General features: G+C 45.8%; 1 protein-coding gene across 1 annotated transcript in view; it reads left to right on the top strand.

The window, feature by feature from the left end:
* Window positions 1–24664, top strand: part of LOC146202390 (nose resistant to fluoxetine protein 6-like) — a 97471-nt gene that overhangs the window by 47301 nt on the left and 25506 nt on the right. The window contains exons 6-13 of the mRNA XM_084601168.1: window positions 1200–1373; window positions 9285–9381; window positions 12188–12280; window positions 15388–15553; window positions 16033–16112; window positions 16983–17102; window positions 21998–22118; window positions 22755–22938. Coding sequence (XP_084457294.1) covers window positions 1200–1373; window positions 9285–9381; window positions 12188–12280; window positions 15388–15553; window positions 16033–16112; window positions 16983–17102; window positions 21998–22118; window positions 22755–22938 — 1035 coding nt within the window. The remainder of the gene's footprint in view (window positions 1–1199; window positions 1374–9284; window positions 9382–12187; window positions 12281–15387; window positions 15554–16032; window positions 16113–16982; window positions 17103–21997; window positions 22119–22754; window positions 22939–24664) is intronic.

Here is a 24664-nt window from a genome sequence, read left to right on the forward strand (position 1 = left end):
GGTTGAAATTTCTATTGGGCATTAGCATGTCACAAGCAACCCTGCTCCTGAGAATAAGTGCCTGCAGCAATTCATAACTCGACGTAGCTTGTTTCCACACTTTTTAGTAGATGGCGAGCAAAGGAAACGGATACCTTTACTTTTTCTTTCGTTGGTTGGTCCGCAAATTAGGGGTTTAAAGTCGAAGGTACTCTTGCTCGCGCGCCATCGCCACTGGACTAAATGCAGTAATGCAAGGTTGTTGGTTAAAAAACTTTCTTCATCGCTTGACTGTATGGCACGAAACGAGAATCAAAGTGAGATCTGGAAAGTCTGAAAGTGCACTTCTTCCCGTTTTTTTTTTATTTAATTCACATTTCATGGAGACATGCGCTGTCGAGATAAGAAAATGCATGCGAAGAGCACGGCACCTACATGCTGTTCGCATTCCTTTTTTATCTTACTCGAGGTTGGCATTTCTTTTTATCACTGCTGGCTGTACAGATGGAGTAAGAGGTGAACGGAATAGGGCAATAATGTCGAAATGCACTGAAAAGTGACTCAATCAAGTCTAGCATGCATACATTGTCTACGTGTGAACGTTCGAGTGGCAGGTGTATGTTGCAAGTGTGCTACTCCCTCAAAATTTCAATACCTTTTGACGCTGTATGCCGTGCTGTGTGCCGTGCTCTGTGTTCATGGAACCGGGTCTCATTAGTCTAGTTTACTGATGACGCGACAACCTCGTCGCTACTCTCAGCAATAGTTGTGAAACGCCTCGTTTGATCCTTTCAATACGTGCTTTGAAAAACATATTGTGGGGAAGTTTTAAATACTGCTAAAAAGTATGATGCCTGAAAAGGTACAAGCATGCTTAGAAACAATATTAATCATTGGACTCCTTGTCCACATCTACTTTCAGTTTTCTTTCCCGTAGTTCTAATCAGTACTGAAGTGAGCATGTTTCTTAGGAAATTTAGAAGAACAGCGGTACGTCTTTTACAGCTGCTCTAACACAGTTTTTAGAAACAATAACATTGAACTAGACACATACAGTGCGCTTGACGCACTCTCAAGCCCTGAATCTTCACGAATGCTTACGTGCATCTATTGAGCGCAGAGCTCGTGGAATCGTTCATTGAGACTCTGCTGGTGGGTCGTTTGTTAGGTTATCAGCGTTTCCAATAGTGATGCACGGCCGGTTCCATGACATGCTGCAGGCCGACCCCTGGAGGTGCTACTCTGCTTCTCGGCGTACACCAACGCGCGCAAGCTGCTGGCGCCGGAGGACAAGCCGGACAGCCTGCGGTCGCTGCACGGCATCCGCTTCCTCTCTATGACGTGGATCATCTTCGGCCACAGCTACTTCTTCATCGAGCATGTCCAGCCATTCCGTAAGCCAACGCTCTCAGAGTGTGCTCCCACGTGGCGCTGTGGTACTTGGCGCACGAAGCATGTAGGGGAACGCAGGATCACGTGGTCGTGTAGTGATATAGCCACTTGTTTTAACGATGTGCCGCCTTCCGGATTTTAATAATAATGCACGATCATCGATTTTCGGGTGCTGCGGCGTTCAAAGCGAAGCAGAACGTACATCAAGAGAAAGAACGAGCATGTCCGTCGATCATGCTGATGGAAAGCGCCTCATGTCATTGGCTGTTGTGCTTCATACGAAGCAATCCCCGTGAAGCAAATGTTATCGCCGAGTTCTGATAGTGTTGCTTTTTTGTTTCATTTACTTCGTGTTTATGACTCTGGACCTCTGCAACGCGTAATGTTCCAAGCACGTCGACGGGTTCCTGCAGCGTCCATGGCGCGTTCCAAGAACGTTTGTTTTCATTATTGTTAAGTAATAGCTCCTTTGTTACAAATGCACTCTGCTTTTCTTTTTGGTTCTTCTAGACTAATGGTTTTCAGCTATGGACGTGTCGGGGACCCGTTGTGGGCCAGTGGAAGTGGCGGGTGAACCCATGAGATGGGGAGGGAGGGGGGGGGGGTGCATTTTCTGCGGTGATTTTGTGCGGACTGTTGCGCAGTGCCTGGAGCAGGCCGCGGAATTGGGATGGAGTCAAGGCTTAACTGGGTCTAAAAAACGCGCACTTGATAAGCCAGGGCGTCACGGCCTGCAGAGTACGTGGGGAAGAAGCGATACGTCGGCGCGGTATGCATCGCGCAGAAGCGGTATGCATTCCACGGATTCGACTTGAACCACAGCGCTGCTCGCTCGTCGGATTCTCGAGATGCTTTGCACCGCAGCCCCGGTCAGCAGTGCGGCAATAGCTCGAGTTCGACTGAAGCCGGCATCAACAAACGCCGCAGACGCTCTCTCCCTCTCTCTCGTGCGCGCTCTGCATTTCTCATGCGTTGCTTTCCTTTTGAAAAGCTTAAGTCGGCCTTGAACCTCCGCGCTTTTAACCCTGCAAACCTGTATCTAGCCAGACCAGAGTAATCGCGCGGCCTTTGTTTTTTACGTGTGAGGGCGTGGGTTTCGCGGACCCCGAAAATCGCTTCGCGGACTTCCTGGGGTCCACCGATTTCCATTTGAGAAACATTACCTAGACTATAGAACAACCCCGTTTCCATTTCGAGTTCTTAGTCAATTCACTCTCGCAAAACCATCTAATCTGCCACCCTTCCGGATTAGCTCAGTTGGTAAAGACACTGCCCCGGATTGGCGGTGGTTTACGACACGAACGGTGCGGCGGTAGTTTATCAAGGCTCACCACAAAGCATGAGCTTGCACGCACTCGTCGTCGCTTGGGTGCACGCGATCTCTGCGACGGTGCCATATGATCATCTCCCCTTTCACTTGTCTTGACACATTTGATGCCAGTCAACAGACCCGCACGTACATTCTTCTGTTTATTTCCTTATAGCCATTTGTTGTAGCTGAATACGCTATTTTAAAAATATGAAGAGCAGAATGCATCGGTCTGTCGATGCACGGTTATGTTGCCTTTAGTTCACAGTAAGTAGCGATAAGGCACACTTAGTGATATCAATGATATTTCTATAGTCGCGTTCATTATGTATATCTAGAGTTTAGAGTTTTCGCTCTACATAGTTTTGTAATTCTGTGGTCCTTTTTTCGGTGGCCTTTCAGAACGCAGATGTCGTTTTCTCTTTTTTTTTTCGGTGAATGTTATTTTCTGCTGATAAATTTCATTTTTTTTTTGGTTATACGTATACTGCGGTTTGCTACGCTGTGAAAAGTAATTTCCTGGCCTTTTTGTCAGTAATTTGCCCCCGATTATGTGCATATGCTAGTACTTATTCGGGGCTGTGCTGGGAGCCTCTTCATGCGTGCTGCGTACAGCAGCGAGCAGTCACGTGTGTTTACTGTCCGTCTCATGTATCCCGAGAAATAATAAAAGGGGAGTCTCATTTCCTCGCTCGCCGAGGGCAGACGTGTTTCTGGCCGCTCCGCAGAGCACCGGATGTACGGCGTCGAGTGACTTGCTCCTGAGCGGCGCCGCGAACACCACATGGTGTCAGAAGTGGGGTCTTGGTAGCCGGACGGTTTTTCACCCCAGTGACACGAGAAAAAGGCAGCAAAGACTGAACGGGCGTTGCCTGCAAAAGCCGCCATGTCGGTCGAAGAAAAAACTCCGCAGTTCAGCGGCCCAGGGCTTCAACCACCACCAAAGTTGACTTTGCGAACCCCAGCGCATGGAAAGAATGGGAGTTCCAATTCGAAGACTATCGCTATGCTTCGGGCCTCTACCAAGCACAGGGCGAAGTTCAAGTCAGGACGTTGCTATACGCAATGGATTCCCAGGAAGCCCGTCGCGTCCTTGACACTCAAGCGCTGACCACGGAAGAATGGAGCTCGCTCGAGGCGGTGGGGAAAAAAAAAAAAAAAAAAAACTCGCCGACCACTTCATCTACCCGTCCAACGAGGTCTACGAAAGCTTCCGTTTTCACCAGCGCGTGCAAGAGAAAGGCTAATGGAATGACGACTTCTGCACCGCGCTACGCGAGCTTGTGAAAAAGTGCAACTACGACTCAGCCGATGTGGAAGAACGTCTGGTTCGAGACAGATTCGTCGTCGTTCTTTGTGACACAAACCTGGTGGACAAACTGGGCAGCAGTCCAAAGCTCACACTAAAGAAGGCAAGACTTCAAAAGCACGAATTTATGAAGACGCCCTGAAAGCCCGTGCAACGGTCTTTCAGAGGGGACAGGATCCTGCCAATGTGGATGCCGTCGACCAGAATCGTCCCAACGTGGATGCCGTCGACCGACGCAGGCCACAGCAGCATGGCGGCGAACGGCCACAGCAACAGACAGCAAAGACTGGCGCAGAGTGCAACTTCTGTGGTGGAGACGCTCATCCGCGGTCTGTGTGTCTAGCTCGAGCACAAAAGTGCTACAAGTGTGGCAACAAGGGACATTTTGGAAAGGTTTGCCGTAAGAAGGCTACGCGTTTTCACCGAAAAAGGTACGCATGTCGGCAGTCAGGGAGGAAACAGGAGAAATTTTCCTGGTCACTCTAGAAGGAACTGGAAGTAAGGCACGTTATGTGCAGGTCCGGATAAACTCGGTGCCAGTCTTTGCGAAGGCAGACTCTGGTGCTGTTTGTTTCCGGGCATTCCCACAAAACTCGATAAAGTGCAAGAAGTTCTGACTGGCGCAGGCGGAATTCACCTCAGTGTGCTAGGCGATAACCTCTGGTTAGGTGCGGGCTTTCTCTCACATTTATTTAATTCTTTTTTTTTTGTCATTTTGAGAGGTGACAATAAATGCAAGTTCGTCGCAGACATCAGCTGGAAGGGTAGAACTTCAAATCAAATGTTTTACGTAGTCAGCCCACTCAGGGACGCACTCCTCGGCTTACCAGCACTCGAGGCACTTGGCGTAGTTCAGTTCGTGGAGTCTGTTAGCTCTGACAGAGAGCACTATGAGATATTTTATCGCACAGCATTCGAGGACTTAGGAACAATGCCAGGAGAATACAAAATTCGTCTCCGAACAGATGCTGTTCCTCGTGCTATAAGTGCGCCGCGTAAAGTCCCCGTACCACTAAGAGAACCACGAAAGCGCGAAATAGAAAGAATTGAGCGGATGGGCGTCATAAGAAAAGTAGATGGCCCTACCGAGTGGTGCGCAGGAATTACACTAGTTGTGAAACCATCGGGAGAAGTGAGAGTGTGTGTGGATATCACGAAATTGAACAACAGTGTCATTCGCGAGCGTTTCACGCTACCAACAGTTGATCAGGCTCTTGGCCGGGTCACTTTCAGGGGCAAAATGGCTCTCAAAGTTCGATGCTAACTTTGGATTTCACCAGGTTCGACTAAGTAGGGACTCGGACTCGGAAGAGTTGACGACATTCATAACGCCTTTTGGTAGATACTGTTTTACCAGGCTTCCATTCGGAATCACTTCCGCTCCGGAATATTTCAAGAAAAGAATGTCGAAAATTCTTTGCGACCTTCCCGGTGCTGTCAACCTCATGGATGGTATATTAGTGTTCGGCGACAGAAAAAAAGACCATGACAAAAGGCTGTCAGCCGCAATGAGACGTCTACAGGACGCAAATGTAACTTTGAACAAACACAAATGCATGTTTGGAGTAAAAGGTTTCTGGGCCATATTCTGAGCGAAAAGGGCATAGCCGCACCCGGAGAAGGTGGAAGCAGTAAAACGTCTAAAGCCGCCTAAGAACGTGGCTGAACTGAGAAGTCTACTAGGCACGGCCAAGCTAAAAGCGCTCATATGCTCTACACACTGCATGGCAATATATGATAACAAAAAAAAAAAAACGATTCTTTCGGCGGATGCATCCTCATACGGCTTGGGAGCTGCCCTTTTCCAAACGCAGAAGGACGGGCAACGACGACCAATTGCCTATGCGTCTTGTTCGCTCACCAAAGCCGAGCAGCACTATCAGATCGAAAAAGAAACGTTAGCATTAACGTGGGCTACCGAGAGGTCTGATGAGTACATACGCGGAATTGTAGTGACTTTTGAAACTTATCACAAGCCTTTGGTTTCGTTGCTGGCAAAGGTGCAATCGATGTCGTGCCACCGAGGGTACAGTGTTTTCGACTGCGTTTGATGCGCTACCAGTAAAATGTGGCGTATGTGCTGGGGAAAGCGCTAATCAACGCTGACATTCTGTCACGAGCTCCCGCGTTCTCGAAACATGATGGCAATTGCTTGACTGTATCTGAGATCACGTCATATTCTAAAGAATGCCTAATGGGCTTGGAGACAGGGGTCGACCTACTTGCAAGAGTGAGGTAATGTCAAGCACGAGACGAAGTTAGTAAAGCGCTACGGAAACAAAACGTTCCCTGTTTTCTTGCACCGTACCGGTAAGACAGAGCGCTTATTACAGTTGTTGATGGGTTGTTGATAAAAGGAGCTAGGTTGTCGTGCCTCACTCACTAAGAGATGAAGTGCTCCGATAGCTGCATGACGGTCACCAAGGCATTTCGTAATGCCGTGAAATGGCTAAGAGCAGTGTGGCGGCCTGGACTAATTGTGCTCAGTTAGCAAGGGTGGTTAAAAATTGCAAAATATGTGCTCAGCATGCAGCGAATGCTACAAAACAAATGATCGCTTCTGAAACACCTTTTTTTTCCGTGGGACAAGGTTGAGGTTGATAAGTGTGTGATTGGGAAACGCCCATATTTGGTGGTTGTCGATTACCTGTCGCGATACCCTGAAGTGGCATTCCTGTCGTCAATGAAAGCCACTACTGTGAACGACCGGATGAAAAGCATTTTTGCGCGTCATGGCATCTCCGGGCATGTTGTCACGAATAATGGCCCACATTTCGCATGCACAGAGTTTGAGAATTTTGTAAACATGTATGGCTTCCGACACGTCACTGTGAGTCTGAGGCATCCTCAAGGCAACGGAGAGGTCGAAAGGATGATACAAACAGTAAAACACCTTGCGCGAAAATCCGAAGACCCATACTTGGCTCTTTTAGCCTACAGAGCAACGCCAGGAATTCTTGGACTCAGTCCAGCTGAAATCCTTATGGGCAGACGCATCCGGACCCGAGTTCCCATGCTGCCACAACTCCGAAGCTCTGGACAAGATATCCAGAAACGCATAACGGCAAAAGACCGCTCTAAACGTGAACAACAGACGCGGTATTTTAACCAACGCCACAGAGCTAAAGGTCTCCCTCAGTTGAAACCTGGCAATCTGGTCGTAGTAACTGACCTTAACGTAAAGGTCAAAGTCCTAACGCCAGCACCAAATCTAAGATCATACTTGATCGAAACGGAGGATTGGGTCATGATCCGGCGAACTAGGAGAAATTTCAATCGCTTGCCCAGGGAGGACTTCGACCTCGGCTTGTACGATTTCCCCGTCAGCGAAAATGAGTCTGATCCCACCGAGTCGGTTTCTCGAAGCGAGAGCTCTTCTGCAGAGACTGCAGGAGAGAACGCGGAAACGCAGTTGCCTCGGAGTCAGACCGTGACAAGGTCAGGAAGAATAACGAGGAAACCAATAAGGTTCGGCACCAATGAGGAGAAGGGAACTTTTCTGTAATTCTGTGATCGACAGTGTTGTGCCGCGAAATGCTTGTGCTGTTTTGTTGCCATAGATGTTGGAAAAGGGGGAATGTGCTGGGAGCCTTTTCATGCGTGCTGCGTACAGCAGCCAGCAGTCACGTGTGTTTACTGTCCGTCTTATGTATTTCAAGAACTGATAAAGGGGGAGTTTTCTTTCCTCGCTCGCCGAGAGCACACGTGTTTCTGGCCACTCCGCGGAGCACCGGATGTACCTCGTGGGACTTGCGCTTAGCGGCGCCGCGAACACTACAGGGGCTTTGTTTCAAACAAGAAAATGATATCGTCATGCAAGAAATGAAAACAAAAAAAAAAAGGAGGGGGGAGGGGAGGTGGAGATACTTAAGCTTCGCTTTTAAGTTTATGACGAGGCAGCGTTGACTGCTCCGATCTGCGGCTCCCTTTGCAGGCCCTCATTCGCGCACATCGACTTTGCTCCTCTCTTAACCCCTACTCTCTTAATTTGTACCGCTGTCATCTATCATACGTACTCATTAGCATACAGCCGTAAGCTACTCCATTATATCAGAGGCCAACCAACATAAAGCTCCCAATTAACCAAGCCGTACGAACACGTCTGTGTGGCCAAATGGTATAAGTATGCTTGCAATGGCTCGGAATGCAAGGGTCCCGGAGAGTGCGATTTCCCTCACCCTCCCAAGTTGGAAGCTCCTCCAAATGGACCATGTCACGAAGTTTGCATAACGTCGCACGAACCTGCGACCAATGAGTGCCCTGCCATGTCAGCCAAAGCTTGTATGTGATTTATCGCTCCCAACACAGGATTGTGAGCGCTTCGCAAGCATTATTTCTCTACCCGTGCTATTACAGAGCTGTTGCGTCGCGTCGCAGCGGACGCTGAAAGAAATTACAACGGAAGATGTGTGAATGAAGAAGGAGCAAAGATCGTTATTAAATGATGAATAGTAGATTTTTTTTTTATGTTCCGAGGCAACTCTTTGGGCCATAAAGTGCATTGTATGGAACGTTTTAACTCTTGCAGGGGCTTATGAATCTATGGAGTGGTCCTGATAGTGCAGCATGTTTCTTAAATTTTCTTCGTCAAAGAATGGCAGCTAATGCAGTTTGCCGCGAAATATTTTGCGCAGTCTCTTGCTTCTCTACCCCTTCCTTTGTGCTTCCATCCGATCCTGCATGCGTGCATTTGCATTAATAAAGCATCGCGGTTTGTCGGGGATCTTCTAGTCAGCCGTTTTTTTTTTTAGTTTATTAGTGCTATTTAAGCAAAAGGTATTCTTTTTTTTTTTTAGATGGCAGGCATTCTGTATGGCACTTTCTTCCGAAACTTTCTGCGCTGATACCTCAGCAGTACTTACGTGCCTAATAGCCCCTTCCAACCCCCCCCCCCCCCCCCTTTCCCGGTTTTCCCTGTTTTGCTACAACAAAGTCTATCGCAACAAACGGCGACCACAATTTCTTGAGCTCGCAAGGATGCACTGGCGGGACACGCGAGAGTTAAGGAATTTTCCACAGAACAAAAATTACCTCGCTGCCTTTGCCATATATTTTTCCTTGCACAGTGACATTTTTAGATTGAAGCAAATACCTGCAAATATGTTCAACTTAATTTTTTTCTACGCTGTTTGCTCTTGAGAAAAAAAAAAGTTAAACAGCGTCTATATTTAACACTCGGGATGAGACTAAACATTGCTGCGAGACGCTCCTCTTAGAAATGATAGCATTGCTAGCTAATATATAAACGTCCAGTATTCGCACACATTCCCTTGAACGTTGGTCGATTTCTCACAGGCGGGATCTTCAACGGGCACGAGATGTACTCGGAGAACTTCTTTTTCTCTGGAGTCATCAACTTCACGCTGGCCGTGGACTCCTTCTTTTTCATCAGGTACGCAAAAAGAATATTCATACCTTTTGAGCCCCCTTCATGCGCACGCTCCAACGAACGGTATTAAACTATAATACGGTGCTCTACGCTTAGGAGTAAAAATACTTTATTTCTGATATATGCAGGTATGGTTAACCGTTACTATCTCGCAGCGTGACTGACTTAAATTTGCGCTTTACTTTCACCGTGCGACAAATGTAGCCAATTATGCCACACGACAAGGCATATGGCCACAGGCACGGTAATTTACGCTTCTTTAGAAGGCATACGCGTAAAGTCCACAACGATCAATTTGTGTAAGCAGTTCGATACAATTATTCAAAGATTGCCGATTCAGTTCATCGAAAATTTGCAAAAAAAAAGCTGTAGATACATGCAAATTTAAGTCTCGGGGAGCGGCCTCTCAATTTAATCAGGGTGCGGCTTCTCTCCTTATAGCATCGGCTTTCGTTCTCGAATGTTTCGATATGCACGCGAAAACGCATCGCCAGTCATTCTGCTAAGTTCGTTGGGACAAACCAATGTGCACTCTCGACACGTAGTGTGTTTCTGTTTTGTGCGTACGGCATTCAGCTCTTAATTCAGGTTACTTGTAGGTGTGCGCCAACAACATAGCGCGGGGGGGGGGGGGGGGGGGCTAAAAAATTAAAGGTGCGAGCTCAGGCTAAGTATAACTTCTCAACGATATGCGGCTGTCGGACAAGAGAGTGCCACCTGCTTGGAGGTCCTTTTCTTGGCTTCTAAAAATATGTTGTGCTAAATACGGAAGAAGCAATGTTGGCTTTTGCTATGTGGACAAGAAATGACAAGCGTATCATGGTGCACCATGCTTTCGCCGATCTTTTGTATACTACGGTCAAACTATAGGCGCGTGTTCTCCGACGCCGCAATGGAAAGAAGGAACAGAAGGACGCGCACAAAACAGCGAAGGTATTTGAGTGACCTCAAAAAGGTTCGCTTGCCCCATTGAAAGGGGCCACCTCGTTTAACTTTTTAAGCGAACCGCATTCCGTGAGAACATCAGCGCTGCCCAGAAGATGTATGAAAATAATTTTTTTTTTCAGGTTGAGCTTTTGACAGAAATGTTGACGCTCATTGCGCTGGCAACGAGGTGCTTCAATTTAATGCCTTTCCAGTGAAGTGCTGCCTGCGGCTTCTGACGCTCAAACGCCTGTGCATAATGAAAAGAAGCAACCTATACCCTCATCTTAAAAGGATAAAATTCTCCTAGAATTACGACGTCGTAGGCTTACATTATGGGAAAATCTAATTGTTTGGTAGTGGGAACAGAGTGTACACGTGCATCGGACGCAGTGCATCGATTCGCGTCAGTGCACATGAGTTTCAACTACGGCCCAGACTGAAGTGTTACGAAACCTGTTTGTTGTTTTGAATGACTGCATCATAGTGACGAAGATATTTCAGGTGCATGGAAGTGGGGGATACATGACGCCGAGCCACCATCAACGAGCACGGTAGAAGCGTATTCACGCATTTTCGTCGTTTTCCCCGAATATGCCGCGAAGATAGAGCCACAGAATAATGCATGCGGTGGTTTGCAGGGCAGTATGAGAGGGTATCCAAGCAAACTCCGACAGCAAACGTTCAGAATCAGTCGAAGCAATACGTATACAGGCGCAAGCACGTAAAGACCTCGCTGACGTGCGATTCATTTGAACGTAATGTAAAGTCGCGGGTTATATGAAATTAGTGAAACAATTTGTATGCGCCGTCTTTCTTTGTACCGGATTAAATGTGCGGCCCGTATGCGTTTAACGACAAGGTGCGCGCTACTCCATCGACGAACTCGTCCGGAACCTCTTGAAGCGCGCCCACATACAGAAGCCACCTAATAGGCATAATCCCAGATAGCAAATTCACCAAGGCTCTGCGAACGCTTCGTCGTTCCTGGCCTTGCTGAGTGCCTCTATTTTGAACAAATATCACTGCAGGGAACTTTTTGTACGAAACTCCTGCCACAAATTTGGCAGGCGTGTACGTGGAATCCCCCCCCCCCCCCCCCTCGCACAATTCTGCGGACAATAATAATAAAAAAATTGCGTCTGACACAATTCGGAGATACCTGTCGGCGCTACGAATCTCATTATTGATCTACGGATATTGTTATTCTTTGTTGTGAATATAAAGGCTTGAACCTCTTTAGAAACAACACTGCTGAACGGCAAACAGAAAAAAAAAAGAAGAAAAAGTTTAATAACACGGAAAGTTGAGCTAGTTGGTACATATTTTTAAGGAATAACAGCTCGGAGCGCAGGTGTTGTCTTCTTCCTTGTCCTTCGTCTCCGCGCTGTTATTCCTTAAAAATAAGAAAAAGGTTATTTCTTACTTTTGCTGCATGTACCTAAGAAAATGTTTGAAAGTTTTCACGTCAAATTAGGTCAAACAGCAAGCGGTCCTGAATAAATGGGCCCTCGTAAAGCTGTTGCTAGGATCTAGATGTATCACGAAGCGGCTTCTACTGCCTGGCTGAGATATACTTCTAAGCCTGAGGCATTTGCTTTTACCGACATTTAGCAGTGTGTAGAGCATGTACCCTCCATGTACGCTAACACCTGCTTTCTTTCTTATAAAATAATTTGTATTCTTTGTTTTTCCCTTCTGTCGAATGCGAACACAGCGAAACAATGTTTGTCAATGTCGAAAAAAAAAACAACAAAAAACAACTTAGGGGTATAGTAGCTCAGACTGAGCACCCTGATTTTCAAGCTGGATTTTTCGGTCATTATGCTCTGGTATTGTCTTGTCTCATGTTTGTGCGCTTACGAAAGTTTCCTGCACATTTCAGTGGCTTGCTTGTCGTTTACACCAATTGGAAAGAGCTCACAGAGTCCAATGGCCGTCTCAATGTGATCAGGTTCCTTTTCAACAAGTATTGGAGGTAAGCACTACTTGTTCTGCCCGTTTGTTCAATGATTTTTGTCATTAATTGCTTTTGAGCTGCTTGACTAATTAGCTGTCCCTCCAAAGCAATTTAAATAATTATTTATAAACTTTCTCGTGGTCATCAAATGGCATCTTGGGGAAAAAAGTTATTTGGAAGAGTTAGTGAAGACAGGAACCATACAACAACCTTCATACAGATCCATTTTAATAAATAATTACACACTCGACAAAAGAATTCCGCACGGGACAAACTGCCAGTAAAATGCAGCTTGCCAGTACAACACAAGAATATTTTCCCAGACGCAGGTTTGCCCCATATCATTTTGCACTAGGGAAATTGTGGCCACAAGTAGCACTACCTTTCAGGAAAACGAATAAGGTGCGCTGACCGCAGCGTGTTCACACTTCCTTCTGATTCATGTTCGAAGTATTAAAATGCAGCATGACAAAAAGTTATGTCATAACATAACCCTCAATAGTCCCTAATACGGCCATGCTGTAAGCGCTTTTTGATGATAAGGGCGTATTAGTTGCAGAGATGTTGCGCATGAAGGTCCTCTTTAAGTATATATTAATTGATTTAGACAAAGCACATCCCTCAAAAAATTGAATTTGCAATTTTTCATATTGGCTCTTTGGTTTGCGTTTTCGACCATGGCGATAGCGATTCGTAAGTATAGCTATTAGAATGTTGCGGTAATTTTGCTTATTAATTTCAGCGCTGAAAATGTTAAATTAAATTGGATCTCACGTGCTATGACAACAATAAGCAGTTTTAAACGATATGTACAGCTAGAAGCAATATGAAACGGAACACGGGAGCGAGTGGCCTCCACGCTTTCAAATGCGCTATCACCGACAGGTGATAAGATTCGGTGGTAAACACGCATCCAAGGTAAGCTTGGTCTGCTGCTCTTTCCGAGCATACCCTTATGGCCGACCATCCTCGTCTTGTGTTAGTGGCAGCGCTTCGCAAAGTGCAGAGGCCACGCGCTCCCGTGTTCCCTTTCATATTGCTTCCAGCTGTACAGTACATGCAGCTCTCCCTATAAAGTTACAGAAACGACCTCTAGGCGAATAGTTCGGGGTCGTTTTCTGATGTGCCATTAGACCAGACGTTACAAAAGGCTATTATTTTTTAACGTGAGCTACTGAGAACTTGCTGATTCAGCCATTCTCCCTCCCCCCCCCCCCCCCCCCCGCCTTTTTTTTTTTTTTTACTCTTGCATTCGGTGATTGCGTAGTGGCAAATACTCTTGACGCTTAGTAGCTTGAGGCCAGTTTTCAAATTTTAAATGATTAAAGTGGACTTAACATCCTATGGCACGACTATATCGGCAAGGTTCTTCGTTATACCTTGAAAGTAACAAACCTGTTGTGACAAATTAGACATGGCTGATGACGTGCCCTTCCTTTACGCGTGCCCTTCCTTTTGCAAGTTAGCGATTAATTCGGCGCTGCGCATAGTGATTTGAATTTAAGATGTGTCTATATGCAAGATATTGCTGCTTAGTCTAGAACTCGTGGTGTGAATGACCGATTTCGTGATTTGCCGAAAAATTGATTCAATAATTCGTTCTTTCTTGCACTGAGGCTCCACAACAATGTATTGCGCCGAGTGTCTGGGAGGAACGCAATACGTACCGGTGCTGTGACGCATGCCTACGAAAAGAGCTTACACCGCTAGCACACGGTTTGATGTTGCCGTTGCATTATAGAGGCCAGCCTCTACAGCTGCATCAAGTGCGACGAAAAGGCAAAGGCACGGGAACACTCACATTCCTATAAATTGCGCAGTAGTGACGAACTTTGTGCCCTTCACGCTTGTTCAGACCGAGAAGCGCCTAGTTATCAAAGCCTTGTGCGTCGTCCTTTCAAGAAATAGGAAAGCGAAGCTTCATTTATCAAAACCCTTTCAATAATTTTTCGATTTCAGACCGAATGGACAGTGCATTTGGTGCGGTTGCTTAGCGAGCAGATGTTTCTGCTCGACGTCAGATGCTTTTCTTCAAAAACAGTTCGTGCCAACTATGTGCGGTAAATTGTAGACTGACGCTCGTCTTTTTTTCTGTCTTTTTTTTTAGTTTTCTTAAAATGCCCTTTTAGAACCTCAGTGTTGTTTTCGTGAAGTGCACTATAGCAATTATTTATTTTATTGGAGGCATGTGCCTGCCACTGGGAATCAGATAAGGAAGGGGTATGGATATGCAGAACAGCCATTGCAGTCAGTATGATCATTTTGTACTACTGTTGAATAGGCTTTTGATGTCAGAGAATCTTGATTACATTCCTTCTTCAGTTTAAATATAAGCATTAAGTTGTCGGCGTGTTTACGTTGTATTTCTAGCCTCGTGGATGCACGCTCGATGTCCAACGTGTTCGGAGTATGCCTTCTGCGAATCTGTAGTTGCGGTCTTGGCCTTTCCTGATGTTACAACGATGTCGTGAAGCTTGAGAAATGAAAGAAAAATTCTCCTTTACTAGATCTCCAGGCCACCCGTCTTGTTTTCTTTTTTTTTTTTTTTTTTTTTTAACAGCACAAATCAAACCAGCTATTGCCGCCCATCTCGCTGGCACAGCGCTGAAAAGGATTAAGTAATGTCTATAGTGCTTATTATCTTCCGAACTAACGCATGCTCGTTTTAGAACGTATCTTCGGCAGACATATCCGAACCTCGGAACTTTTGGTTGGGGACTTGACGTGTTTTCTTTGTTACAGCCAGAACGGAGGGTGGAAGTGTGTATGTTCACTCCTGCTCCTCGGTTTCTGCATTTCAAGCCACGCTCTCTTGCATACGCACGCAGCAAAGTGTCACGGAAAAGCGCCACAGATGTAGCATATATTGCGCCCTCTAGTTACTATCCTACAATTTCCGTCGCGGATACAGCTCCATATAAAGTCTGAGCATTTAATATTTTGGAACATTTCAAAGAGGCAGATTGCAGTAGTTTGAGGCGTATTAAACAAATAACAATTGCCTCGCCCGCGTGACTGGTATATTACAAAGAGCCAACCAGGTCTTTTTTTTTTTTTTTTTTTTTTCCTTCCTGCGCAAGAAGTCGTGCGAACCATGGTAATGTAGCTGGCGGGGGCCTTCGCAGGATGGTGCCGCCGCTCCTGCTCTCTCTGGGCTTGCTTTTCTTGATGCCCGTGCTGGGAGACGGGCCTTTTTGGAACGACATCATGGGCACCGAGATCCGCCTCTGCGAGAAGTCCTGGTGGTCAAACTTGCTGCTCATCAATAACTTCTGGGAATCCAAGCAGATGGTCAGTAAGACGTTCTGGCTCAGTTGTATGCGAATCAAGCTCGTATCCAAAGGGGGTGCCTTTAGTCGCTCCTCTGCCAATATATTCTCTCTTTTCAGGACACTTATTAATACGAAAACATTAGAAGTCCGACTGAGAGGCAAATGCCGCGTTACTAAAAAAAAAAAAAAAAATCAAAACAAATGGCGACATCTGCAAAGAGTTGCGCCATAAAACCACCTGCCACAATCAATTATATTAATTAAAATTAATATTAACCGGCTACTAACTGCCACGGCTAGTAGGAGGTGAAGTGGAGAAAAAGTAATACTCCATTGGCACCCGCGCTGGGAGGGGTAGTTGAGAGGTGGCATGACTTTGCCGTGATTGGTCGGTGGGTTGCTGTAGAATTGCTGCGAGTGCGTAATTGGTCACTTAAGCTGCATTCTCATAACATAAGCCGCTACACACTGATTTTTTTTTTATTTTTTGCTGTGCAGTGCCTCGTCGCCACGTGGTACCTCGCCTGCAATTTCCAGTTCTTCGTGCTTTCCGTTTTCATTCTCATTCCCCTATACAAGTGAGTATTATACGACGCTGGCCGTCTTGCAAACAGCGCTAAGCTTCTTTCGTTTTTCTTTTTTTTTCTGGACTAAAACGCCTATCCCGTATGGAGTCGCACTGTATCTAAACGATCCGATGTATAAGTGTGAAACATAACATAATTATATTTACATTTCCGGGCGAAACATCCGTTGTAGTGTTCACAAAGCAGGGTTATTGATGCATAAAGTCACTGCACATTTCTGATCGATAGGAAGTTCAGGGAAGTTTTCTTATTATCGCGTGGTTTACTATTACTCAGGAACGCCGCGTCCACTTTCAATCCTGAAAACATGTCGTTCTCAAGGCAATCCGACAAAACTATCAACGCACAAAACCTACTAAAGCAGCACTATCTAGAAGTACCGCGAAGAGATGTACTTGCTTGCAAATTACTTTAGAACAGCGCAAGTGACAACGAATGGTAGCTGTACCTGAAGACGACGAAGTGAAATTATCTGACACTTAACGAGCTGAATTTACACCGACAAATTCGAATCAGATCCTCCTTTTTCAGTCATGCAGTTGCATAGGGACATTCAGCGCGGCAGTGTTGTTTGGCACGGCGTTTGTGCGACAACAAAATATTTACATCACTGCAGTCAATCTTCACTGAATCCTTTATTTACAAAGGAACAACTTTCAACTTTATATATTTGCTAAAAAAGCGTGCAGAAGACTGCGACTTTGGTCTTTACTATGACAGGTGATGCTTTTATGCTGCAGGTATGCAACATTGTGAGAAAGGCTTGGCAGTTAGTCCCACACGTGACGTATAAATTCTGTTTGATGATTTCCTCTTTTTTTTTTTTTTTTGCCTATTTCTCCATCCTGCAATCGACAACAGTTGGCCTGTCGTGGGGTTGAGCGCCACCTTTATGCTCCTTCTGGCCGGGAGTGTAGTATCTGGAGTCATCACATTCCTGGCCGAGCTGCCACCGGGCCTCATCTTTTACCCTGACCTTGAGTACGTTTTTCAGGCGCTTTTCTTGCGTGCGTCTTGGGTAGCTGCTTTAGTATGCCGTCTTACAGAACTTAGTTAATGACTAGGGATTGAACTTTGCTTACCGAAGTGAAAAGAACTCGGTCAGGTACGTTACTGTATTTATGAAACATCTCAGAAGCCGTTTAGTCTGGTGAACCCAGACGAGTATATGTGCCATTGATAGCTGGCAATTGTATACAAGTTTTTTGGTTTTGAGAGGCGAAAGGAGTTATATAATACCTTCAACTGCCCTCACTTGAGGGCGGCGCTGTGCTTGCTATTTTGCAGCCACCGATTTTCTCTCTCGTCTCTCGTCAGAGGGCGGTTCTCGCGCTTGACTCGTAGGGGGCGGTGGAGGCTTCACTTGGTTACTATAAAGGTTTTGCCAGAGTTCCACGTTCCTTTTCTTTCGCCGCCAAGCAACCGCGCAGCACCGTGAAGCCAACTCGAACGGCACCCCGGTTGCATTGCATCATCCGTCGAGTGTACGGCTTGCCGCGCTGTGTGCAAGCTGTAGTGAAGGTGAGTTATTTCGATTAGGACAGCGAAAGTAATTCCTTCTCGGCAGCTTCCCAGTCTGGCTGGTCGGCTCCTGCAAAGACGACGTATGGCTTCGCTGCACAACTTAGTTGCTTATGTGGCACCTTCACGTAACTCTGGCAAAGCCTATATGGTAACTATACACTCGGTGGCCACGCAGTGACAGACGCCGGCACTTTCGCCTAATTGAACTCGCATTACTTCGCGGTAGAACATCGTGTCGTATATTATACTACTAGGACAGAGGCGGGATTTAGGTTTTTGTCAGTAACTAATTAAAAGCTGAGCAAACTTTTGCTACTCGTCCAGTCGATCCCTAAATCCTTTTTAATATGCCTGGTTGTCAAAATTTCTTCATAACAAAAGCTCATGCGTGGTGTAAAATTTAGGCAGGTAATCACAGCGCAGGCCACGCGCAGAAAGATCACCTCTCACAGCAGTTTCGAACTGATTTGTGCAACCAGCCATTCAGACACTTTCCTCTCTTCCCAACGTAGCCGTTGGTAGATAACAATGACATACAGTTAACTGGTTGAGTAATAGATGTTAGTGGACCAGCGCTTGTCCCGTAGTCTGTCTTATGTGCGCAATTTCTGAGCGACCTTACATCGTCTGAAATTAATGGTTCCTTTCATTCATTATTAGGAACGATAACTGTATTTTTTTCTCGAAGCGTGAGTCATCTGCATTAAGGGGTAGCGATGTCACTCGGCCAGGCTTGGTGATGTGGTAGTATATTGTGGGTAGCGCGGTGTAACCGCAACCACACCGGCCGTGCCTGTGGTTGGTTATACGTTTTCTCATTTCCCGTTGATTTCGTCGCAGTTGATGGGATGGTAAAAAGAGAAGAAAACGAGATGAATTGTGACAAAATTTGGCCGTGGTTGCTAAAGCTGCTCTATAAAAGATGCGCACAAGACTGGATGGAGGAGTTCCTAAATCATAGTGGGCTGCACGTTTTCTTTTACGCTTGGTTGATGTACACAAAACACGTTCTTCTCTTGCGGGTTCATAGCTTTATCATATCAGTTCAGTTCAGTCGTTCAGTCATGTCCGACTCTTCGTGACCCTATGGACCATGTCACGCCACGCTTTCCGGTCTCTCACTATCTTCCTAACATCACATAACTTCATCTGCAGTGCCTCGAGGATGCCATCTAACCATCGCGCTCGCTGCCTACCCCTTCTCCGGCGACCCTCAACCTTTCCCAACATCAAATCGTTCTCCAGCGACTCCTCTCTTCTCATCAGATGACCAAAGTAGCTGAGCTTTAACTTTAGAATTTGACCCTCCAATGAACCGTCAGGGTTTATGGTCGACAATATCGACTGATTTGATCTTCTGGCAGTCCAAGGAACTCTCGAGAGTCTTCGCCAGCACCACAATTCAAACGCGTCAATTCTTCGGCGGTCAGCCTTTTTCACAGTCCAACCCTCGCATCCATACATCACAACTGGAAAGTCCATAGCACGAGTTATATGGATCTTGGTTGGCAGACTAATATCTCTACTCTTTACTAGGCGGTCAAGGCTAACCATTGCTCTCTTTCCCAGAAGCAGGCGTCTCCTAATTTCATGGCTGCAGTCTCCTTCCGAGGTAATCTTGGAGCCCAAGAAGAGAAAATCTGTCACAGCTTCCACTTCTTGTCCATTGATGCTCCAGGACTTGATTGGGCAAGACGCCATGATCTTTGTCTTTTTAATGTTCAGTTTAAGCCCAAACTTCCCACTCTCTTCTTGTACGCGCATCAGAAGTCTCTTGAGTTCCACTTCACTTTATGCCATTAAAGTGGTATCATCCTCATATCTAAGGTTGTTGATACGTTTTCCAGCAATCTTCACTCCAGCTGAAGACTCGTCCAGACCGGCCTTCCTCATGATGCACTCTGCATATAGGTTAAATAGGCAGGGCGACAGTATGCAGCCTTGCCTCACTCCTTTCTCAATCGGAAATCAATCAGTAAGACCATGCCCAGTTCTGACTGTGGCCTCTTGTCCTTCACACAGGTTCCTGAGGAGACAGATGAGGTGAATTGGAACTCCCATCTCTTGGAGAGCTTGCCACAATCTCCCGTGATCTACGCAGTAAAACGCTTCGCATAATCAATAAAGCAGAAGTAGATGGGTTTCTGGAACTCTCTTGCTTTTTCCATGATCCAGTGAAGGTTGGCAATTTCGTCTCTAGTTCCTCTGCCCTTGTGAAACCCAGCTTGCACGTCCGGAAGCTCCCGATCCACATACTGCGGCAGCCTACCTTGGAGGATTTTCAACATCACCTTGCTAGCATGCGAAATAAGCGCGATCGTGCGGTAGTTGGAACAATCTTTGGCACTGCCTTTCTTTGGAATGGGGATGTATATAGCTGCGAGAAATAGGAGACAAGGTACACACAGGAAAAAATTGCATAATGGTTGATCTTCTTTGTAAACCAGTCGGACGAATGCATTCACCAAGCACTTGACGTAGAAGTAATGAAAAGTCTTACATTCGCACGCGACGTAGGACGAGCGAATGTTGCATGATGTGTGCCGAGTAAACACTCCGGCCTGGCAAAGCAAATGTTCGGCTTTGAACCCAGTACCGAGAATAGCTACTACCCTTAACGCGTTGTGCGCCACACTAAGGTACCTCATGTCGATAAAAGCTGCCAAGCGCAAATACGCGCATGATGTTAAAAATGTCCCGCTTTTCGGCGTCACGAGCTGTCATACTGCAAAGAATTTAAGATCAAGGAAGTAAATGTCAAAAGAAGCAATCGCGTCCGTTGGGGAACCAAAATGACTGCTTATACGTGTGAGCAGCATTGAAGACCACTTCTTCTTGTCGGTCGGTTCTGAACGCTACAGACACAGCCAAGTGTCTTCGACTACATGTGTAGGATTTCCACATCTATGGTCCAAACTGCTGAAAATCTTGATATGTCAAACTGCATGCATGTTAAGTGGAAATTTTCTATGCGAAATTTTATTTCGGGTCGTTTCTTTAACAACACAATTATAATTTTTAAAGCTTAAACGCCCAATGATGCGACCGCAGTGAATTGTTCTCGCTTTAGACTAGACTGTAGGGCAAAATAATCGTGGATTCTACGAATAAATGGTTCTGACTTGTATAGTACGGGACATATTTTCCTGTAACCGAAAATTCATAATGCTGCGAGTACGATCACAAAAGGCATAGTGATGCTCTCACACTAGAGATATTGAATATAGGCTACCCTTGGCTTATACTGTTTAAACCAAACTGCTGCACTTCAAAACGAAACATAAAATAAGTAAATCCGGAATCTTCTTTAATGGGAAATAAATTAGTTACCCAATTAAGTAGTAAGTAGACAAAAGTGGGTGTGGGCGCCACGTGTCAGAGAAATCGTTTTTAGCACAGAAGTTTCAAAAATTTGAGACATCACCATTTTAGTGACAATGGAGAGTCGCAATAATTGTTATAGAGTAGTATGCGAAGTTTTATAAGAATAACCTTGAAAAGATTAGGCTGGCAGCATCATGCTGCAGCTCGACTCAATATGCGTAATCTAACCTAAAGAGGTGGATCAAATCAATTCCCGTTAATTCCTTGAAGAACAGCCTGACGTAGCGCTAAACTGATAGCGCTTTGCATTACTATAGATTGTGCAGTGCGGTCAGTGACAGGCCGCAGAGCCCACAGCTAGGAAAAATATATGTTCCCTCATGCCTGGTCTCAAGCGGAAACACCTGAAAGTTCAAGTGATGCGCAAATACCAATACAGGTCCCTATTGCGGCACTACTGGCGATCCTCATGATGGACGCCCTAGACACATACAAGACGATTAACAAGACGTAATGACGTAATGATCATTCAATTGTGCCTTACATTTGCATTTGCCTGTCTCAGTTGCGCTCTTGTTTTTTCTACTGCCTACACTAGATACGCGCAGTCGGCGTGCAGGCTGACACACACACACACACACACACACACACACACACACACACACACACACACACACACACACACACACACACACACACACACACACACACACACACACACACACACACACACACACACACACACACACACACACACACACACACACACACACACACACACGCACACGCACGCACGCACACACACACACACACACACACACACACACACACACACACACACACACACACACACACACACACACACACACACACACACACACACACACAGAGAAAAATAATCCCCCCCCCCATACTTAGCTTTGATTATTCGTAGCCCGTTTCATATCGCGAAGAGGGCAGTTGTGCGAGGTTTTAAGCTGTGAGTACCTGTTTGAATATAATTTCTTTTTATCTATCATACTTTTCAGCACCGTGTCCAATCTGGTGACGTACGTGTACCACAAGCCGTACAACCACATCGGATCGTACTGCGTCGGTGTGTTCCTAGGATATATCATTGTCAGACATCGGGACATCAAACTCAAGCCGGTAAGCGAATGACCCCATACTTGAAATAAATGTATTATATTCAGTGATCAGTCATCAAACGCAACGATGGCGCAAGGTAATCCTACAGGCTGTTTGAAATATATAGCTATGTTTTGCTATGCTCAAACCGCGGCCTCGATAAGACGTCGTTAGTAAAGACAAAAATGCCCAATTGGCATGAAAAAAAAGAAGGAAAACTGATGCCAATTCAGGTCAATATGACTTATGGCCCACGTTTGTCTGCATGCAGGTTTTCCAAGGCAACTGTACCCCAGTGACAGATGCCGTAGAGCGCAGGATCGATAAATGTTTGACGCGTTAGTCTGTACAATTTGAATGTGCAGTTATTCTCACGTCATTTCCACAGAGAAACATGCGACGTTTTTTTATTTCTGGCTATAAAATTGCATAGTTGGCTCGGTAATTCTACTTAAAAACAAAGATCTGCAAGCATCCCATTTTCATCTCATACTGTTGTCTCCGGGAGCACTTAACCTTGCCAAAGGACAGTTTCTTGCTTATTACGTGACACAGGTTTGACCAGCTAAAAGAGAGCTCAGTCCTATCCTATTTAATAACGACGCGTTGCACGCGTGTCACTCTCCCTCCTTCTCCCTGCTGTTGCCTGGAGAACAGCTGACGCAGGTGATAGGCTGGTGTGCATCGTTCTCAGTGGGTGTGGCCGTGCTCTGGGCAGCATACCGCTGGAACGCCGAGCTGCCCGGCCCCCCTGTGGCCGCGCTGTACGCCGCCACGCATCGGGTCGCCTGGTGCGTCGCGCTGGCCTGGCTCACCTTCGCCTGCGTCGCGGGACACGGAGGTGCGCACACGCGCGTCTTCATTCACAGCCGTATGTTCTCTGAAGCGGCTTCTGCAAGCCTACGGTCTTCGCCGCTTGAAAGCAATGAAAAAATTATATAGGCTAGCCAATAGGCAATCTGCATATTTATTGTCATAATACATTTTAGTTCATTTTGTCTACAGACAACCTATATGTCACCGTCTACTAAATCTTCAGTCCATCGTTCTCGTGGACGCTTTCTATAACCGTTGAAAAATGTGTCACTGCATAGCTTTCATCGATGACATGGCGATGTGCTTACAAGAATAGTTTTTTTTTTTTTTTTAGAACTGTCAAAGCTGGGCATGTGCAATACACGCACAATAGGAAATGTGCCATCTTATACTATTAGCGCAAAAGCACTCATACACGTCCACCACTACTAACCTAGAATCTTGCACGATCTTGCTTGTGCCGTCGCTCTGATGGGCGAAGTTGTTTCGTGAGGTCACAACCACGTGGCCTCGCGCGGTTAATTCAAACCCGGTATAGCGGCTCCAAGGCATGAGTCTCAGTGACGCGTCGTAGAAGTTCGCCAGCCAACAGAGAGAGTGAGAGTGATGGAGCCCATGGCTGACCATGAACTCTTGCAGTGCTTTCACACTACAACATAAAACAACGGATCGAATTACAGCTCCGCCGCGGTGGTGCAGTGGTAAGACGCCCGACCACTGGGCCGGAGTTCCCAGGTTCGAACCCGACCGCTGGCAGCTGCGTTTCGATGGAGGCGAAACGAAGAGGCGTCCGTGTGCTGTGCGATATCAGTGCATGTTAAAGATCCCCAGGTGGTCGAAATTACTCCGTAGCCCTTCACTACAGCTCCTCTTTCTCTATTTCCGCTTTCACTCCCACCTTCCTCCCTTCCCTTACGGCGCGGTTCAGGTGTCCAAAGAACAAGTGTGACAGATACTACGCTTTTCCCTTCTTGTGAGCCAATTATTATTATTATTATTATTATTATTATTATTATTATTATAATTATTATTATTATTATTATTATTATTATTATTATTATTATTATTATTATTATTATTATTATTATTATTATTATTATTATTATTATTATTATTATTATTATTATTATTATTACAATCGGTCGATTTCGAACCCGGGTGCTCTCTCGAGTTCATTAGACGAGCGCCTTAACCCCTAAGCTCCATGGGAGGCTGTTTTTAGTCCTTAAAGCCAGGTTTAAGCACCGCTAAACATCCTTCATTTGGCGCTGCGGCTCTCGGATTGTGGTACGTGTACAGCCGAAACTACAGCTTTCCATACTTTCGTACTATAATCGGTTTAACAGAAATAACTCCTGACATTTATTTTTCTTTAATTAGCTGGTTGGCTTCCGTGTTTTTTTGTTTTTTTTTCCAAAGAACTGAAAGTAACTCTCAGGCTCCCTAAAAAGCATTCTTGCGGCTCGTTTTCTGCTGTCCACTATCCTGAGCTTTTCACAGCGCAAAGAAAAAAATATGTATATAGTGGTTACTGAAAAAGAAAAGCATTTCTACTCGTGTAGTCATGTGCTTCAGAACGAAATTGTCTTGGCTACTAAGGAATGCGATGTTCTTTATCTCAGCAGACACGCTTGAACAATGTTAAATGGTTTTCGCAAGACATTGCAACATGTCCATAAGTCGTTGGAGCACTTACTCTTCCTCTTCTTTCAATATCTTCTGTCAAGACTAATTTCGGTATGGTATTCATT

This window comes from Amblyomma maculatum, chromosome 1, assembly GCF_055883805.1.
Source record: "Amblyomma maculatum isolate TAMU_Amacu chromosome 1, ASM5588380v1, whole genome shotgun sequence".
Taxonomy (NCBI): Eukaryota; Metazoa; Arthropoda; class Arachnida; order Ixodida; family Ixodidae; genus Amblyomma; species Amblyomma maculatum.